The sequence below is a fragment of the Pavona decussata genome, unplaced genomic scaffold, assembly GCF_977016875.1.
Source record: "Pavona decussata unplaced genomic scaffold, jaPavDecu1.1 SCAFFOLD_8, whole genome shotgun sequence".
In the NCBI taxonomy this organism is placed as follows: domain Eukaryota; kingdom Metazoa; phylum Cnidaria; class Anthozoa; order Scleractinia; family Agariciidae; genus Pavona; species Pavona decussata.
In genome coordinates, this window is record NW_028145431.1 from 2788673 (window position 1) to 2802146 (window position 13474).

The following is a 13474-nucleotide window of genomic DNA, read 5'->3' on the forward strand; positions in this document are numbered from 1 at the left end:
ACAGGAAATTCCTCCGCGAATCTGGAGAGATTTTCGGAAAATTGTCAGGGAAACATGAAATAATTACGGTACAGCAGGATATTAAAACTCGGGAACTTCGAAATGTTTTCCGCGAATGTCACCGAAAAATTGGGAGGATATTGTAATCTGAAAGTAATCTAAGGTCCGTAGCAGAGGACTCAAGCGATTGGTTTTCATCTGAGCTATCAGAGGAAGGGATCTCGAACTGTATTCTTTCACCTATTGTTTGATGGCTTTTGTACATATCAAGAAGAAGGGTACCCACCTTATATTTAGTGGTTCAAACAGTTTTCTGACGTACACTCTCACAGCACGTAAGAATAACGCGACCAAAAAGATGACGTAGGGTCTCGACCCAATCAGCCAATTTTAAATTGTCTGTCAAATATCATCACGCAAAAACAGATGACGCAAGGTCAGTTATATTATACAGGCCATACGCCAGGGATCGGGTTGTTCAACTCGAAAGCCGATTAAAAGTTAACCGAGGTTTTCATCGTGCTCGTTAAAAATGGTTTTAAAAGCTGATTTTAAGCTAATGACGCTAATGGTAAAGAAAACTCTCAGTCAAAACTGAGGGACAAAAATCTTTGAAGGACCTCTGTTGATTAGTAATTAAACTCGAATTAAAGTTTACGTTAACCCAGGATTAGCTTAATCGGGTTTTGAACAATTCGGCACAGAGCGGCTAAAATAACTTTGAAGAGCTCTGAATTAATTCACGCAATACAACATAGTTCACGTGTTCGGTGACGTGTCACGCTTAATACCAAAACGGCTTTCACGTGCACGTAAAAATTGTCTGGAGAGGGGCAATCACGAATCTCGAATGAAAACTTTTTAAAAATCACGTTTCACGAGAAAAAGATAGCCCCCGATCATGTTTCACGAAAACAGTATGGGGGACCCTCCGTAAAGTGACGTCTGGCACGTGCATCTCTGCTACAAGAGTTCCGGCAACGAAAAATTTTCAGAACAGTTTTTTTTGTGTGTCGTGGGATCTTTTGAATTCAAAAGCTGCGTAAAAATTAAAAAAGAAAATAATGCTCTTGGTTTGGTTTTTTTTTGTTCATGTCCCATTGGAATGATTTGAGTCCAAATATTTTCTTTTCTTTACGTATCGACTCATCTTCTCGTGGCAATTATCGCTATACCGATGAAACTCCACAATCCCCAGTTCTCCACGCTGGGCTCCCCAGACAGGAAGACACATGCCATCATGAAATCGAGGTAAGTTTCAAAAAATGGCGCCTGTAGTATGCCATGCGCAGTGAAGATTTCATGTCCGACATTTTTCCTGTCAGAAGCAATGCGGCTTTACGTTCGATCGAAATAACGAGTGCAGAAGGTAATTTCACCACTTTCTTTCGAGTAAAATGGCTTTGAAAGAAAGCGAAATTCGTGTTTTAGCTGTACTTGGCTTGATTATTTTGATTTTATGGGCATTTTTCGGCCTGTTCTGGAGTCTACTTCTCGTATTCACATTTCTGATCTACGCGTACAACTTCGGAAGGAAACAAAACGAAGATGTTCGGCATGAAACCGCGGATGATGAACCAGATGTGACTTTATTTCAAGAAAAAACGACCAATGATCGTCCAGAATTTCAAGATCTACCGTTTACTGGTTTGCCGAAAGGTCAATTCACACTTAGATCGCCCATGCCATTACTATCGGAAGTGACAAAACGACTAAATTTTAATACGAGGTAAGAGTTAACTTAATTTAAGCTTAATAATGCTTTAGGCAGTGTTACATTGTACAACTTGTCTTGGAATGGTCTAAAACTAGCATTGTAAGATAAGTTGCTTGAAACTTGCATTGTTAGACAAGTTACATGAAAACTTGCATTGCAAGACAAGCTGCATGAAAGCTTGTATTGTGATTCAAGTTGCATGAGAATTGCATTAGAGAAGTTGCGTGGAAACTGACATTGCGAGCCAAGGTACATAAAAATTGCATTGCAAGACAAGTTGCATAAAAAGTTGCGCTGTGAGACAAGTTACATAGAAAGTAGACATCATTTTTACTTTCTGCAGCATATAGCAACTTGAGTTGCAATAATTTCAGTTGATACAAGGTGAACTGTGAAATGTTTTGTGGAACTTGTCGACACACTTTCAGTGCAAGATAGATTGCATGAACTACTACAAGACAAGGTCCACACTCTGTGTTACAACATGTTTACTATACTTACCTTGTAATGACAGTCAGCCCCCTTTGACGATACTCTGCTCTCAGGTACTGTACAATATAACTGTAAATGGAAAAGTAACATAGAACAGTGTGAATGGAGCAGTGAATGGCATTTTTTAAACAGATTGAAGCCTAATTATTACAGTAAACACTTCCTGAATTACCTCTCCCTTTACGACAAACATTTCCATTCAGCAACAAATATGATCTGATTATTTGGCCTCTTCTGACTCCAAGGTTGGTTACTTACAGCTCTACAAGAGGGTCAACTGTATTTTATTTAACTTGAATTTTCAGTACAGTTACACCTTTTCAAGCAAGAAAAACATGGAATAATAGCGGAGAGCTTGGCACACCATACCTCTCCAGAGGGAACTCTGTGGCTTATTGGCGTAGATCAAACCACTTTAGCCTGTTGAACCCAGCATTGCAGAGACCTTCAACAGTGAAGATTGCTTCACCTGATGTCACCAAGACCTTTACTCTGTAAGTTCACCATTTTCATAACTGAATGGTCAGGTACATACATGTACATGTTTAGAACTACAGTCGTGTACTTTGGTGTGACTAAACATGACATCAGTGCTTCAAATTCGAAATAAACTTTATGTACATGGTACATGTATGTGCATGTATGTGCATTGTTGTAGATATGCTGTGGTTTTGTGTTGGTTTGAAAAATAACTGGAAGTGAAATATGACATTTCATATATATATGATATTTCATTTGAAATGTCATATTTGAGTGGTGGATGAAACAATTAATAAATGGCAGACTATTGCAGTGAAGTACAGTCTGCACAGGCTGTACATGTTTGTACAACTTAAGCAATTACAAAAAAAGCTTGAGAAAATTCAGGCTTGATGGGTATTCAAGGCCATGATCTTTGCGGTGATGCAGTGCTCTAACAATTGAGTTATCAAGCCAACCAATACCCTCCCATTTGTATATTCAGTCGACTCCCGATAACTCGAACCCTCGCTAACTCTAACCTCCCTCTAACTCAAACCAATTTTGCTTTCCCTTCAGGTCATTTGCTATATAATTTTACCCTCGATAACTCGAACTCTTGATAACAGGAACTTTTTTCAATTTAAATTGAAGGCTCAAGTTATTCAGGAGTCGACTGTATATAGGGGTTGAAAATTGTTTTAATCAGTTTAATTTTTACATGTTGATCTTTGTCTAAGTTCCATGTACTTACACATACTGTAGGACTATAATCTCAGGAATAAAGAGAAAATTATAAATGTAAAATATTGTGTTATCACTAAATGCACAATCACTGTGTATATTTTGTGTTATAGCCTGCAACTGAATATTAAATTAATCCTTCAAACCCAACAGTAGTCAGCATGTAATTTCTCCTTACAATCCCACTGCTTGATCAAACAAACAAGTCATGAGAGTAAAGAAAATGATCACTGAAGATAAAATATCTTGATTTTTAAATGAATTCTCCCAACTAATACCCTAAGAAATATGGAGAACAGTCAGGAGAATGTGTATGTTGATAATATTATTACTAGGATTGAAAGTGTTCCACACTTTGACCTGCATTTTCTTTCTGTGGGTTTCATTTTCATTTCTCAAGCTCAGTAATGATTCACGAAGAGAAAACAAAGAGATTCACACTCTTAATCATGTTTGATACATGTATGTGTATTATTACCAGTCATTAATAAAGCTCTAAAATAAGGAAATTAAACCCCACATGAATACAAAACATTAGCATATTTATTCAGTGTACACATGTATGTAATTGAATACTGATCATGTCTTGATGTTAAGATCTAACAGCCCTTTGAAAAGAACAACACCAGATTACGTGAATCCATGTAGTAGAGCGTCAGTCCTCTCTGCACTCAAGGAAAGCAGAAAAAGAAGCTTTGCTGTTGATGACGATGAAGATCCTGAACTTATACTTAGACCAACAAAGAGGTGAATTATTTTTTAATCTTCTGGTGGTGCTTTTCTCTTTTATCAGGAAGAATTTTAATTGGTTGTATCAGTAACACCAAAGAATTGTCAAATTTGGAAGCTTGAACAGGGTCCGAAATTAACTTTTTTAGGCAGGCGCCAAGTAGCGACTGATTTTTTTTTTTTTAGTCGCCATATGGAAAAATGTGGTCGCCAAAAAGTAGAAAAAAAAGTGTTAATAAAATTTTGCTTCGAAGCGAAACGCAAACCAAAATTTTGGGTTGCCAGATGTCAACTTTATACCTTCTCTTGTCTCTACCTTGTGGAGAAGAAATTTACCCGATTAAAAAACTGCCGGTTGGTTCTTTGCTCTATGTTCAAAACTGTAAACGATCTTTCCTTTCGCGTTCTGTCAAGACGATCGACGGATCGCCATGTTGCTCGCACCAGGCCACAACCGTGCAGCATTTCTCGTTCACAAAACATGGCGGCGAAGCTTCGCACTGCTCGAGCTGTGAAGCGTTGTGATAGATTTGTAATAACAGGAAAATCGGTCTTATACTTCAAAAGCAGTGGAAAGGTAAAAAGTAAGTAACCAATTGGCGGGCGGCTTTGAATTTTATTTTTAAACGATTTGGCTGAAAATCAAAGTTATTGTTTGAATAATGATCGTGGCATGAAATAGCTAATCGACCGCTGGCGACTAGTTGTGAAATTCTGGTCGCCAGTGCAAAATTTTTAGTCGCATTGGCGACCAGGAAAGCGCAATTTCGGGCGCTGTTGAAAGGCTATAATTATGGACTTGGATGCTCAAGAGAGCTAATGTAACTGACGTTTGAGTGAAGCTGTGTGCTTTTAATGATGGCTAAGCTAAAATGTTTTTAATTAGTGTTCAAAATAAAAGTTGCTGCAACCTCATTCCCAGGGGCTCTCTTCTTCTCCGTGGGATGGGAAAAGGAGAGACACTGTTAACGAGGTTGAGGTTGCTGTGAAAATTTTCTTTCATTTTCCTGGAAAACTCTTAGAAAGCTCCTTGAATTCCTTAACTTCAATAGCACATGGTCATGCCCAGATACAACCAACAAGGCAAGAAGGCTTGTTTGGAGGATGTGAATGATTCATGGCATTTTACATGTACAGTACTTGCTTCACAGGAGAGTTACTAAATCAGTGAACAGTGAGAATGCTGATTCTACAAATGAAGTTTCCAGTCGACTGAACAGATCTTTCTTTGGAGGCCTCAAGAGGGCAGCCATTCGTGTCAGCGAAGAAGTATCGACAGAAGACAAATCCAGCAAGAGAAGCAAGGTCATAGAACGCAGTGTTTCCTCTGAGAATGGGCGAGATCAAAGACCAGGAGAGCCTGTACTTGTAGTACAGAAAAGAAGGAACATTGAGACAAACTCATTGCATGTAAGATGAACTTATTATAATAGTTATTTTTTATCAATAAATTTGTTTTGGTTTTTTACTGGTAAGAATGGGATCTAATTAGCAACCTGTGTAGGTTTTTTATGTGGGAAAACCGTCCGTCAGGGACATGGCAATTTTTGGTCAATTCAGTTTTAGAATAAATAACAACTACAGTATGGAAAATTAATTTTAACAGGATACTACCAGCAGTGAAGAAGACTCTGAAGAAAACAAATCCAAAAAAGCCAAGAACTCTTCTCCAGCAGACGACCAGGAAGATCAGAGGTAAGTAAGAGCTACTTGAACATTGTACTGAAGGCTTGATTTTGGAGTTGTTCATGTTCAATGTTTGGATTCTTGCTTATTAGGTACTTTATGGATGATATTTGCCTTCACCTGGTTGATGTCAGTGGAACTATAATTTTAAAAAGAGCTATAAGATGCTCTTTCATGTTTGAGCACAGGTGCTTTGTTTAAAAATTGGTTTGGTTTTGACCAAACACTGTAAATCTGTACATGACGATGTTCAATTCAATTTCAATTCAATTCAATTTATTTGCCATTAACAAAAAAATACAACATAAATACATTATAGACGACACACAATATTCTTACTATTACAATATTCATACTTGACTATTTACAATATTAAATGTGTTAAAGGCTAGGAAGCCTATATAGAAGCCGGGGGCTTATTAACTATAGGCTTCCTATATCTATGTTCCTTTAAATACAACACTTCTGGGGCTTGAAGGTTAACAAACCATCAATAAGCCTGCAAAGTAAAATAATATTTTAATAATAATATTAATGTCTTAAGTTTCCATTCTTGTCATATATACTATAATTATGTTCACCAGAGAGGTTCCAGCCCGTAGAACAATACTGAAGTTGTCTGGAAAGTGGAAAAATTAACCAGTTTTCTCCTACAGGCCTACAGCAGTGGAAAGAGAAGGTACACACATGATACATGTAACTGATTCTGCAGCTCATGACGTGAGAAAACCTACTCATGATACAGACACACAAATGAGTGATGCTGAAAGCCAGGAATCTTCAACCAAGAATTCCTCGTCTTCGGAAACTGAAGACATTGATGTCAATAAACCCCAGCAAACATATGTCACTGGAGTGAAATCAGGTGATTTTAAGAACAAAGGCAGTGACAGTCAGCCACCTGTGAGCAAGGATACTAGCACTGTGGGAGGAAAGGTAAGGAAGTGTTTTGTAAACTAGGCATACATAAATTTTACACCCCAATAACATTATAGACTGTTCACAGTCCTCTATTTTTCCATGGGATTTTCGAGACTTGTTCCCTTCAATCGAATTACTTTCATCTAAGTTGGTTTGTACTGGGGAGCGCAACCTGGGGAGAGTTTTTAAACTACCGAAAAGGGCAGAAGTGGGGGAGAGAGGGGCGGGAAAAATATTTTCTCCACCCCTCCTCCCCCACACAATGTACCCTGACTAGGGGCCCCTTGGTAGTTTAGACACTCTACCCTAGTTGTACTCAATGCTACAAACCAAAATGGCAGCAGTTCAATCGAAGCATATGAGTCTCGAAAATCTCATGGTAAAGTAGGGGACTGTGAACAGTCTAGTAAAATTACACTGTAGGTTTGGACCTGTTTCAAACCTATCGAATTATAAGTAGACTGAATAGACAGCATTGACTACCGGTATATTTTTGCATACATGTATGTGTACATGTATGTCACAGTTCACAGAAATGTTTGTTTTTGATTGCAGAAAAGATTTACAGTTCCAAGATTTCTTTCCAAAGAAGACTCCAGAAGGCGAGCTGTTCCTGTTTACTGTGCGTCAAATGAGGAATCAGATATGGTAAAATACAACAGTCTGCCATACTGTAAACTTGTTATGTGTTTGATATTAATTATGTAGTAAGCAATGACAGGCCAGACCCGCTCCAAAAAAATTTTCCCATTGCAAAATTCTCCAGTGAGGCCTTAAATCAAAAGGGGGCTAGTTTGTACATGTAAAGAAACTGTGGTGTTGTGTCATTGGGGAGTAGAAACAAATGTTTGGTTTATCAACAGAGTTGAAAGCTAAAGGTAACATGTCCACTGTGAAGAGCATGGTAGCATGGAAAACAAGATTAAAATTATTAGTTGAATGAAAAGCGTGTTGTTATTAGTTGAATGAAAGTGCCTGTTTGGAAGATGAATTTTTGTTCTAAAGTTTTACGGGTTTCTGTGTTACCATGAAACCTGCAAAACTTTAGAACAAAATACATCTTCCAATTCGCATTCTCAATCCCAATGGAATTAACAAACACTTTCCGTTTGACTAATTCCATCATGTTTTCCACATTAACACACTCCCACCAATAGCATACATGTAGCTCCACTGCTCACTATATAAACTCATACAGTCGACTCCCGATAACTCGAACCCTCGCTAACTCGAACCTCGCGCTAACTCGAACCAATTTTCCTTTCCTTTCAGGCCATTTTCTATATAATTTTACCCTCGATAACTCGAACTCCCAACAACTCGAACCTTTTTCAATTTCCCTTGAAGATTCGAGTTATCGGGAGTCGACTGTACACTGTACAATGCACAATTCCTTGATTTGCTCTGATGAAGGGCAAACCCTTAAATCATAAGACTGCGTCGTGAAAGTCACTGAGAAAATGTGGAGTACATTGAATAATTGAGTTAAATAAAAAATGTTTTATTTTGTCAGTTCACTATCAATCAGTGTTTCTGATGTGCTATACAATAATATTATTGTATCATTTTTATCATCACTGTATTTATATTTATTTTATTGCTTATAGCCTCAAAGAAGAACTGTAACCAGAAAAATTAACCAAGAACAGATGAAGATTGACCGTAAACTAGCATGGGAAAGGGTCAAGAAATTTCTAGATGATGATGATGACGAGGAGGGGGAGGAGGAGGAAAAGGAAACGTCAAAGTCAGGTGTGCTGGAAATTGGTCAGACTTTAGTCACTAAATGGACTCTTTATGCAATGTACAGCTGTACGTGTACTGTATCTTTTTTGTCTCATTTTCACTGGTCTTGCAGTGTGTCTGAGAAAACTATGAATGGTTAGAGTTATTTCTGAAAATTATGTTTGTTGTTCTGTGATCAATCAGACTCAAGACCAAGTCACAAGTAACATACTGAGTTTGCATTTTAATAATTATCTTGCATCCTGGTTTTGTTTCCCAAAAAGGCATAATTGTAGTGTTGGTGATTTTCTGGGTTAGACTGTAATATTTATGAATTTCTGGATTTACAAAAAAAAAAGGTAAAATAAAGACTGTTGAACTTTTTTTTTTCAAATTTGAGCCCTTATTTTCCTTGAATTTACAAAATGAAGCTTCCTCCTGTCCCCTAAAAAGTAATTATAACATTAGCTTACCACCTTTGCTTACTGTTATTAGGGACAACAGCAGTTTCATCGGCTAGTACAGCTACTTGCACTTCTTCGTCGTTATTCAAAATTCCCGCTGCTCATGCTGTGACAAGTGTAGGAACAGTAACCATGACAACCACTCAAAGCCTCATTACACCAGTTTTGGCCACAGGAATGCTGCGTCAAGTCACAGGACCCCTGGGAAACCTGGCCTCTAGTGTAACTCAGACCAGTAGCACAGCGCAAGGCAATTCTGCTTTTATACAATCCCAAGCATCATTGGGGCCCTTGGTGCAGTCAAAGCAGGCTTTAGGGTCAGGGTTGTTAGCAAATGTGGGTAGTGTTCAGGGGGCAGCAACTACTGTCTCATCAACATTACCAGTTTCTACAACAAAACAGGGAAACTTGCTTATTGCTTCGTGTACGTCAGGAGCTGTCAACTCGTTAAATCCTAGCACAACAGCATTACAAGGAAATGCAACACTGACATCAACTGCAACAAATCTAGGAACAGCTGGATTCCAGTTTTCTTCAGCATCCCCATTTGGAAATTCCCCTTTTACAAAGCCTGCAAAAACTGACCAATCAACTTCATTGTCAAATCCCGCTCATAAAAATACACCTGCAGGTGGCGTTCAGTTTGGGGCAAATATTAGCCAATCAGCTTTAGGGTCTTCAGTGGCAACAACTCAGGGCTCTGCGCAAAAGGTTGGATTTAGTTTTCCCGTAGTTTCCTCGTCAGTTGTGTCAGGAGTGACAAATAGTTCTGCAGCATCTGTACCTGGAGGGTTCAACTTTGCTGCACCTGGTGGAACCCAGAGTGGTTTTAGCTTAAATAAGACTGTGTCACAAAGCTCCCTTGGGGCTGGATCTGTTAATAACCCAAATACTTTGACTTTGGCACCAAGCACTTCTCAAAATGTGACAGCCTTTGGAGGTAACACCGTAACGGTAACGCAGAGTCCTTTTAGTTTCCTTGCAAAAACTACTCAAAGCACACCATCATCCAGCGCAAGTTCATCAGGTATATTTGGACAAAGTAATAACAGTACACAGAGCCCATTTAGTTTAACAACACAAAATAAAGGTGCATTTGGATCTACGAACATGCAGCCTTCACCAGGGTCAACTCAACCAGCTCAAGCCACGTTAGGAGGCATTTCTACCGATAGCACTTTTGGAGCTTCACTTGACAAAAGTTCCAAGCCAAGTCCATTCAATCAAACTACTTTTGGAACACAGTCCCAAAATCCTTCCCTGACTACCTTTGGCACAAATCCACCCCAGAATGCATTTGGAGCACAACAGAGCCAACCAGCTTTCCAGAACACTTTTGGAGGGAAGAGTGCATTTAACCCAGGGGCTGTTAAAAACCAGTTTACGTTTAGTTCACAGGTTAATCAAACAACTGACAAAAACACCTTTGGGAGTCAGGCTGCACCTCTCAGTTTTGGTTCTCAGTTGAATAAAAATGCTGCACAAAGTGCTTTTGGATCTCAACAAAGTACCCAGAATACTTTTGGAGCACAACTGAACCAGTCAGCTACCCAGAGTCCTTTTGGAACCCAAGCTACTCAGAATACATTTGGAGCCCAATTGAACCAGTCAGCTACCCAGAGTCCTTTTGGGGCACCTACCTGTACCAACCAAGCCTCAAAATCGTCTTTCAGTTTTGCCGTGAATGCTGGGCAAACCTCTTCAAATCCAACTTTTGGTAGTTTTGGTAATAATGTTGCCACCCCTTCCCATAATGCTGCAGCCCCCACTGGTGGATTCAATTTCGGCTCTCCTGCTACTAATTCAACTGCTGCTGGTGGTTTTAATTTCAGTGCAACTGACAACAAAACAGGTGGCTTTCAATTTGGTAAGCAGCTGATACCCTGTATCTCTTTATTCAGTAGTAACATGTTTCTTTGGTGCAATCTCACCATTTTTAAAGGGACATTGTCATCTAGTTCAAGCAACCCTTTGAAAATTGCATGTACTTGATATTAGAGAGATTAAGAATTGTGTTTACGGCAAACATGAGATTCCCATGAATGTTTTCTTGAAAAACTTAGTACATAGATGACAAAAGTGCAGAATAATTCTTTTGACAAAATTCTGGCCTTTGATACTTACACAAAACAGCTCAATTTTACTGAGAAGCTTAGCAGCAAATATAGGGTAAACATGGTGGCATGGTATTTCTGCTGTTTGCTGTACATGTTATTTTTAATCTCTCTACTATTATTTTTATTCTTACACAGGTGAAAGCATCCCACCCTCTCTGTGGCTTTCAATTTTGTCAGAGAACATGGCCGTTAGATTTTTTTCGCTGGTTTATGCTTAGTTTTTGAGAAATACAAGGCCAAAATTTAGAGTTGTTCAAAGAGTGGATAATTTTATCCACTGGATAATTCGCTATCCGGCAGATTAAAGTTTGTGCAAGATTTTCCCGATAGCGGTATAATTTGTGGTTAGAGTAGAAGCATATGTCAAATCTAAGTATGGGATTGTGTGGAAAGCTTGCCAAAAGTGTTAGTTGGAGTACATTTGCATCGCTGTATAGTGACTTATCCAGTGGATAAAGTTATCCGCTCTTTGAACAACTGGGGCCTCAGGCTAGCTTTTGGACATTGTTTGAAAGCTTCTTTTTCTAAACATTATATCCTCATCCTCTCAGGTCCTGTGGCGACACCTGCCACCCCCACCCCCACTGGTGGCTTTAACTTTGCTTCTGGTTCCATTGGAATTGTGGGAAGTCCGTTTGGATCACCCGCATCGGGACCTGCATTTGGTGCACCAAGCACACCACCACCAGGCGCAAACAGTACGCTAACGGCAAGAACACGGGCTCGCTCGGCGGCAAGAAGAAGAGGCAAGAAGTAAAAAGTCACGGATGTCAGTCATGTAGGCAAATGATTTTATTGAACTACGTGTGGGGTTGATTCTTGTCCTCTAGTGTACTGCAACCAATAAGATGTCTTGTCTGTGCAAGGCAATTGAAGATCTTCAAAGGCGTACCGTTGTGTAATAGTATTACACATTTGTGCCTTAAGCCGTTTCATTAAACTAGGCCTGGTGCCAAAACAATTCAATGTGCACGTGAATGAGAGGCTCTGCACTTGGTGCCAATTTGAAAAAGATTCATAAGGTACTTCAGACGCCGAACTTTTTATGAGCCGAACCTAATATCTCGAATTGAGTACATCTAAATTTCGGCGTCTGAATCAGTTGAGAACGGCTGTTTCAATTTGGAACGGCTCAGCCGTTCTTCCCGCCTGGCTCAGCCGGGAATTTCGGCTTTGGAACGGCTTTGATTCAGACGTCGAACTTTTCATGAGCCGAACCTAATGCATAAATTATTATAACGTATTTGAAATAAAAAAATTAAAAAAAAAAACCCGCTAACATTTCGATTGGTTTTGCTTCAAGTAAATTAAGTTCGGCGTCTGAATCAAAAGGCGGGATTTTCGTGATTTGGGCCGACCTTGATTTTAATTAAGTTCGGCTCATGAAAAGTTCGGCGTCTGAACTGGGCCTTAGAAGTGGCTGTGGTGCGAGTGGTGAGAGAGTGGATTCACATTTTTGGAAACTCTCATCCTTCATAAACTAGTGATATAGAAATCAGTTGTCATTCCTCGATCTAAACACAACTGCACGCTCAGTGCAGTCATTGGTTGAATAAAGATGTTTGTAGCTACGTTTTTCAATAAGAACATAAGAAAGTGAGATGTTTTAAAACAATATGAAAAAACTGTGGAGCCATTCGTGGTGTTACCTTGCAGAGGCTGTGCAGGGAAGAAAGGAAAAGTGAATTGGAATTATTCTTAGATAGCATTTTTATAGCTCTTTATATCCATTTGATAAATACTGCAGATTATGGAATTGTTATAGTTATCCAATTTTCAATTTTATATATTTTCAGTGATCGACAAATAAAGGATTGTTGTACATATAAAGGTTTTGCTCCTTGCCCGTGGTTGTATCTTTTGTTTTCGTTTGCTTGTTCGTTTTTGGTTGTGTTTAGCACGTTAGTTACATGTTTTGCAATAAAATACTTAAAATAAAACACGCAGTGGGCACGAGGAAAAGTTTTCAAGATGCGGGACGATGTACTACGGCCAATATCAGAAAACGTTTACACTTGTAACTGAAAATCTGGGAACTTGTCATTTCGCGCTCATGCAGAAACCAAATTTCAATAAACCGGCATTGTTGGAAATTCGTAACGATTATTATTGGCCCCTGGTTTCACCAGTAAAATCTTCATCCTGATCTGACAATCTCCTCCTGGGAATTCGAGGATGTAATAAACTTCATAATCAGCTTCTCTTTCCTTTTAATTAACTTATTTAGCACACTTACATTACAAGGAAACATTTTTGAACGGAAACCTTTAGAATAACTTTTATACGATTTTTAATTTTTAACAGAATTAGCATGATGTTTATGATCTAATTTTTATGCCTTTACAGTTTACTTTTTAACACTATATATGTTTAATTAATTCCATTTGTAAAGAGCATTTGAAAACTTTAGTTGACTGATG

The 13474-nt window shown here is 38.7% G+C and overlaps 1 protein-coding gene across 1 annotated transcript; it reads left to right on the forward strand.

Moving 5' to 3' along the window:
• Positions 1–1303: 1303 nt before the first annotated feature.
• LOC146488943 (uncharacterized) lies at positions 1304–12884 on the forward strand. Its single transcript, XM_085114970.1, has 10 exons — positions 1304–1729; positions 2515–2703; positions 4010–4159; positions 5293–5551; positions 5748–5836; positions 6484–6763; positions 7304–7396; positions 8356–8500; positions 8969–10804; positions 11606–12884. Exons 1-10 carry the CDS (start codon positions 1398–1400, stop codon positions 11809–11811), a joined length of 3579 nt encoding a protein of 1192 aa, XP_084971096.1. The 5' UTR covers positions 1304–1397; the 3' UTR covers positions 11812–12884.
• The last annotated feature ends 590 nt before the right edge of the window (positions 12885–13474 follow it).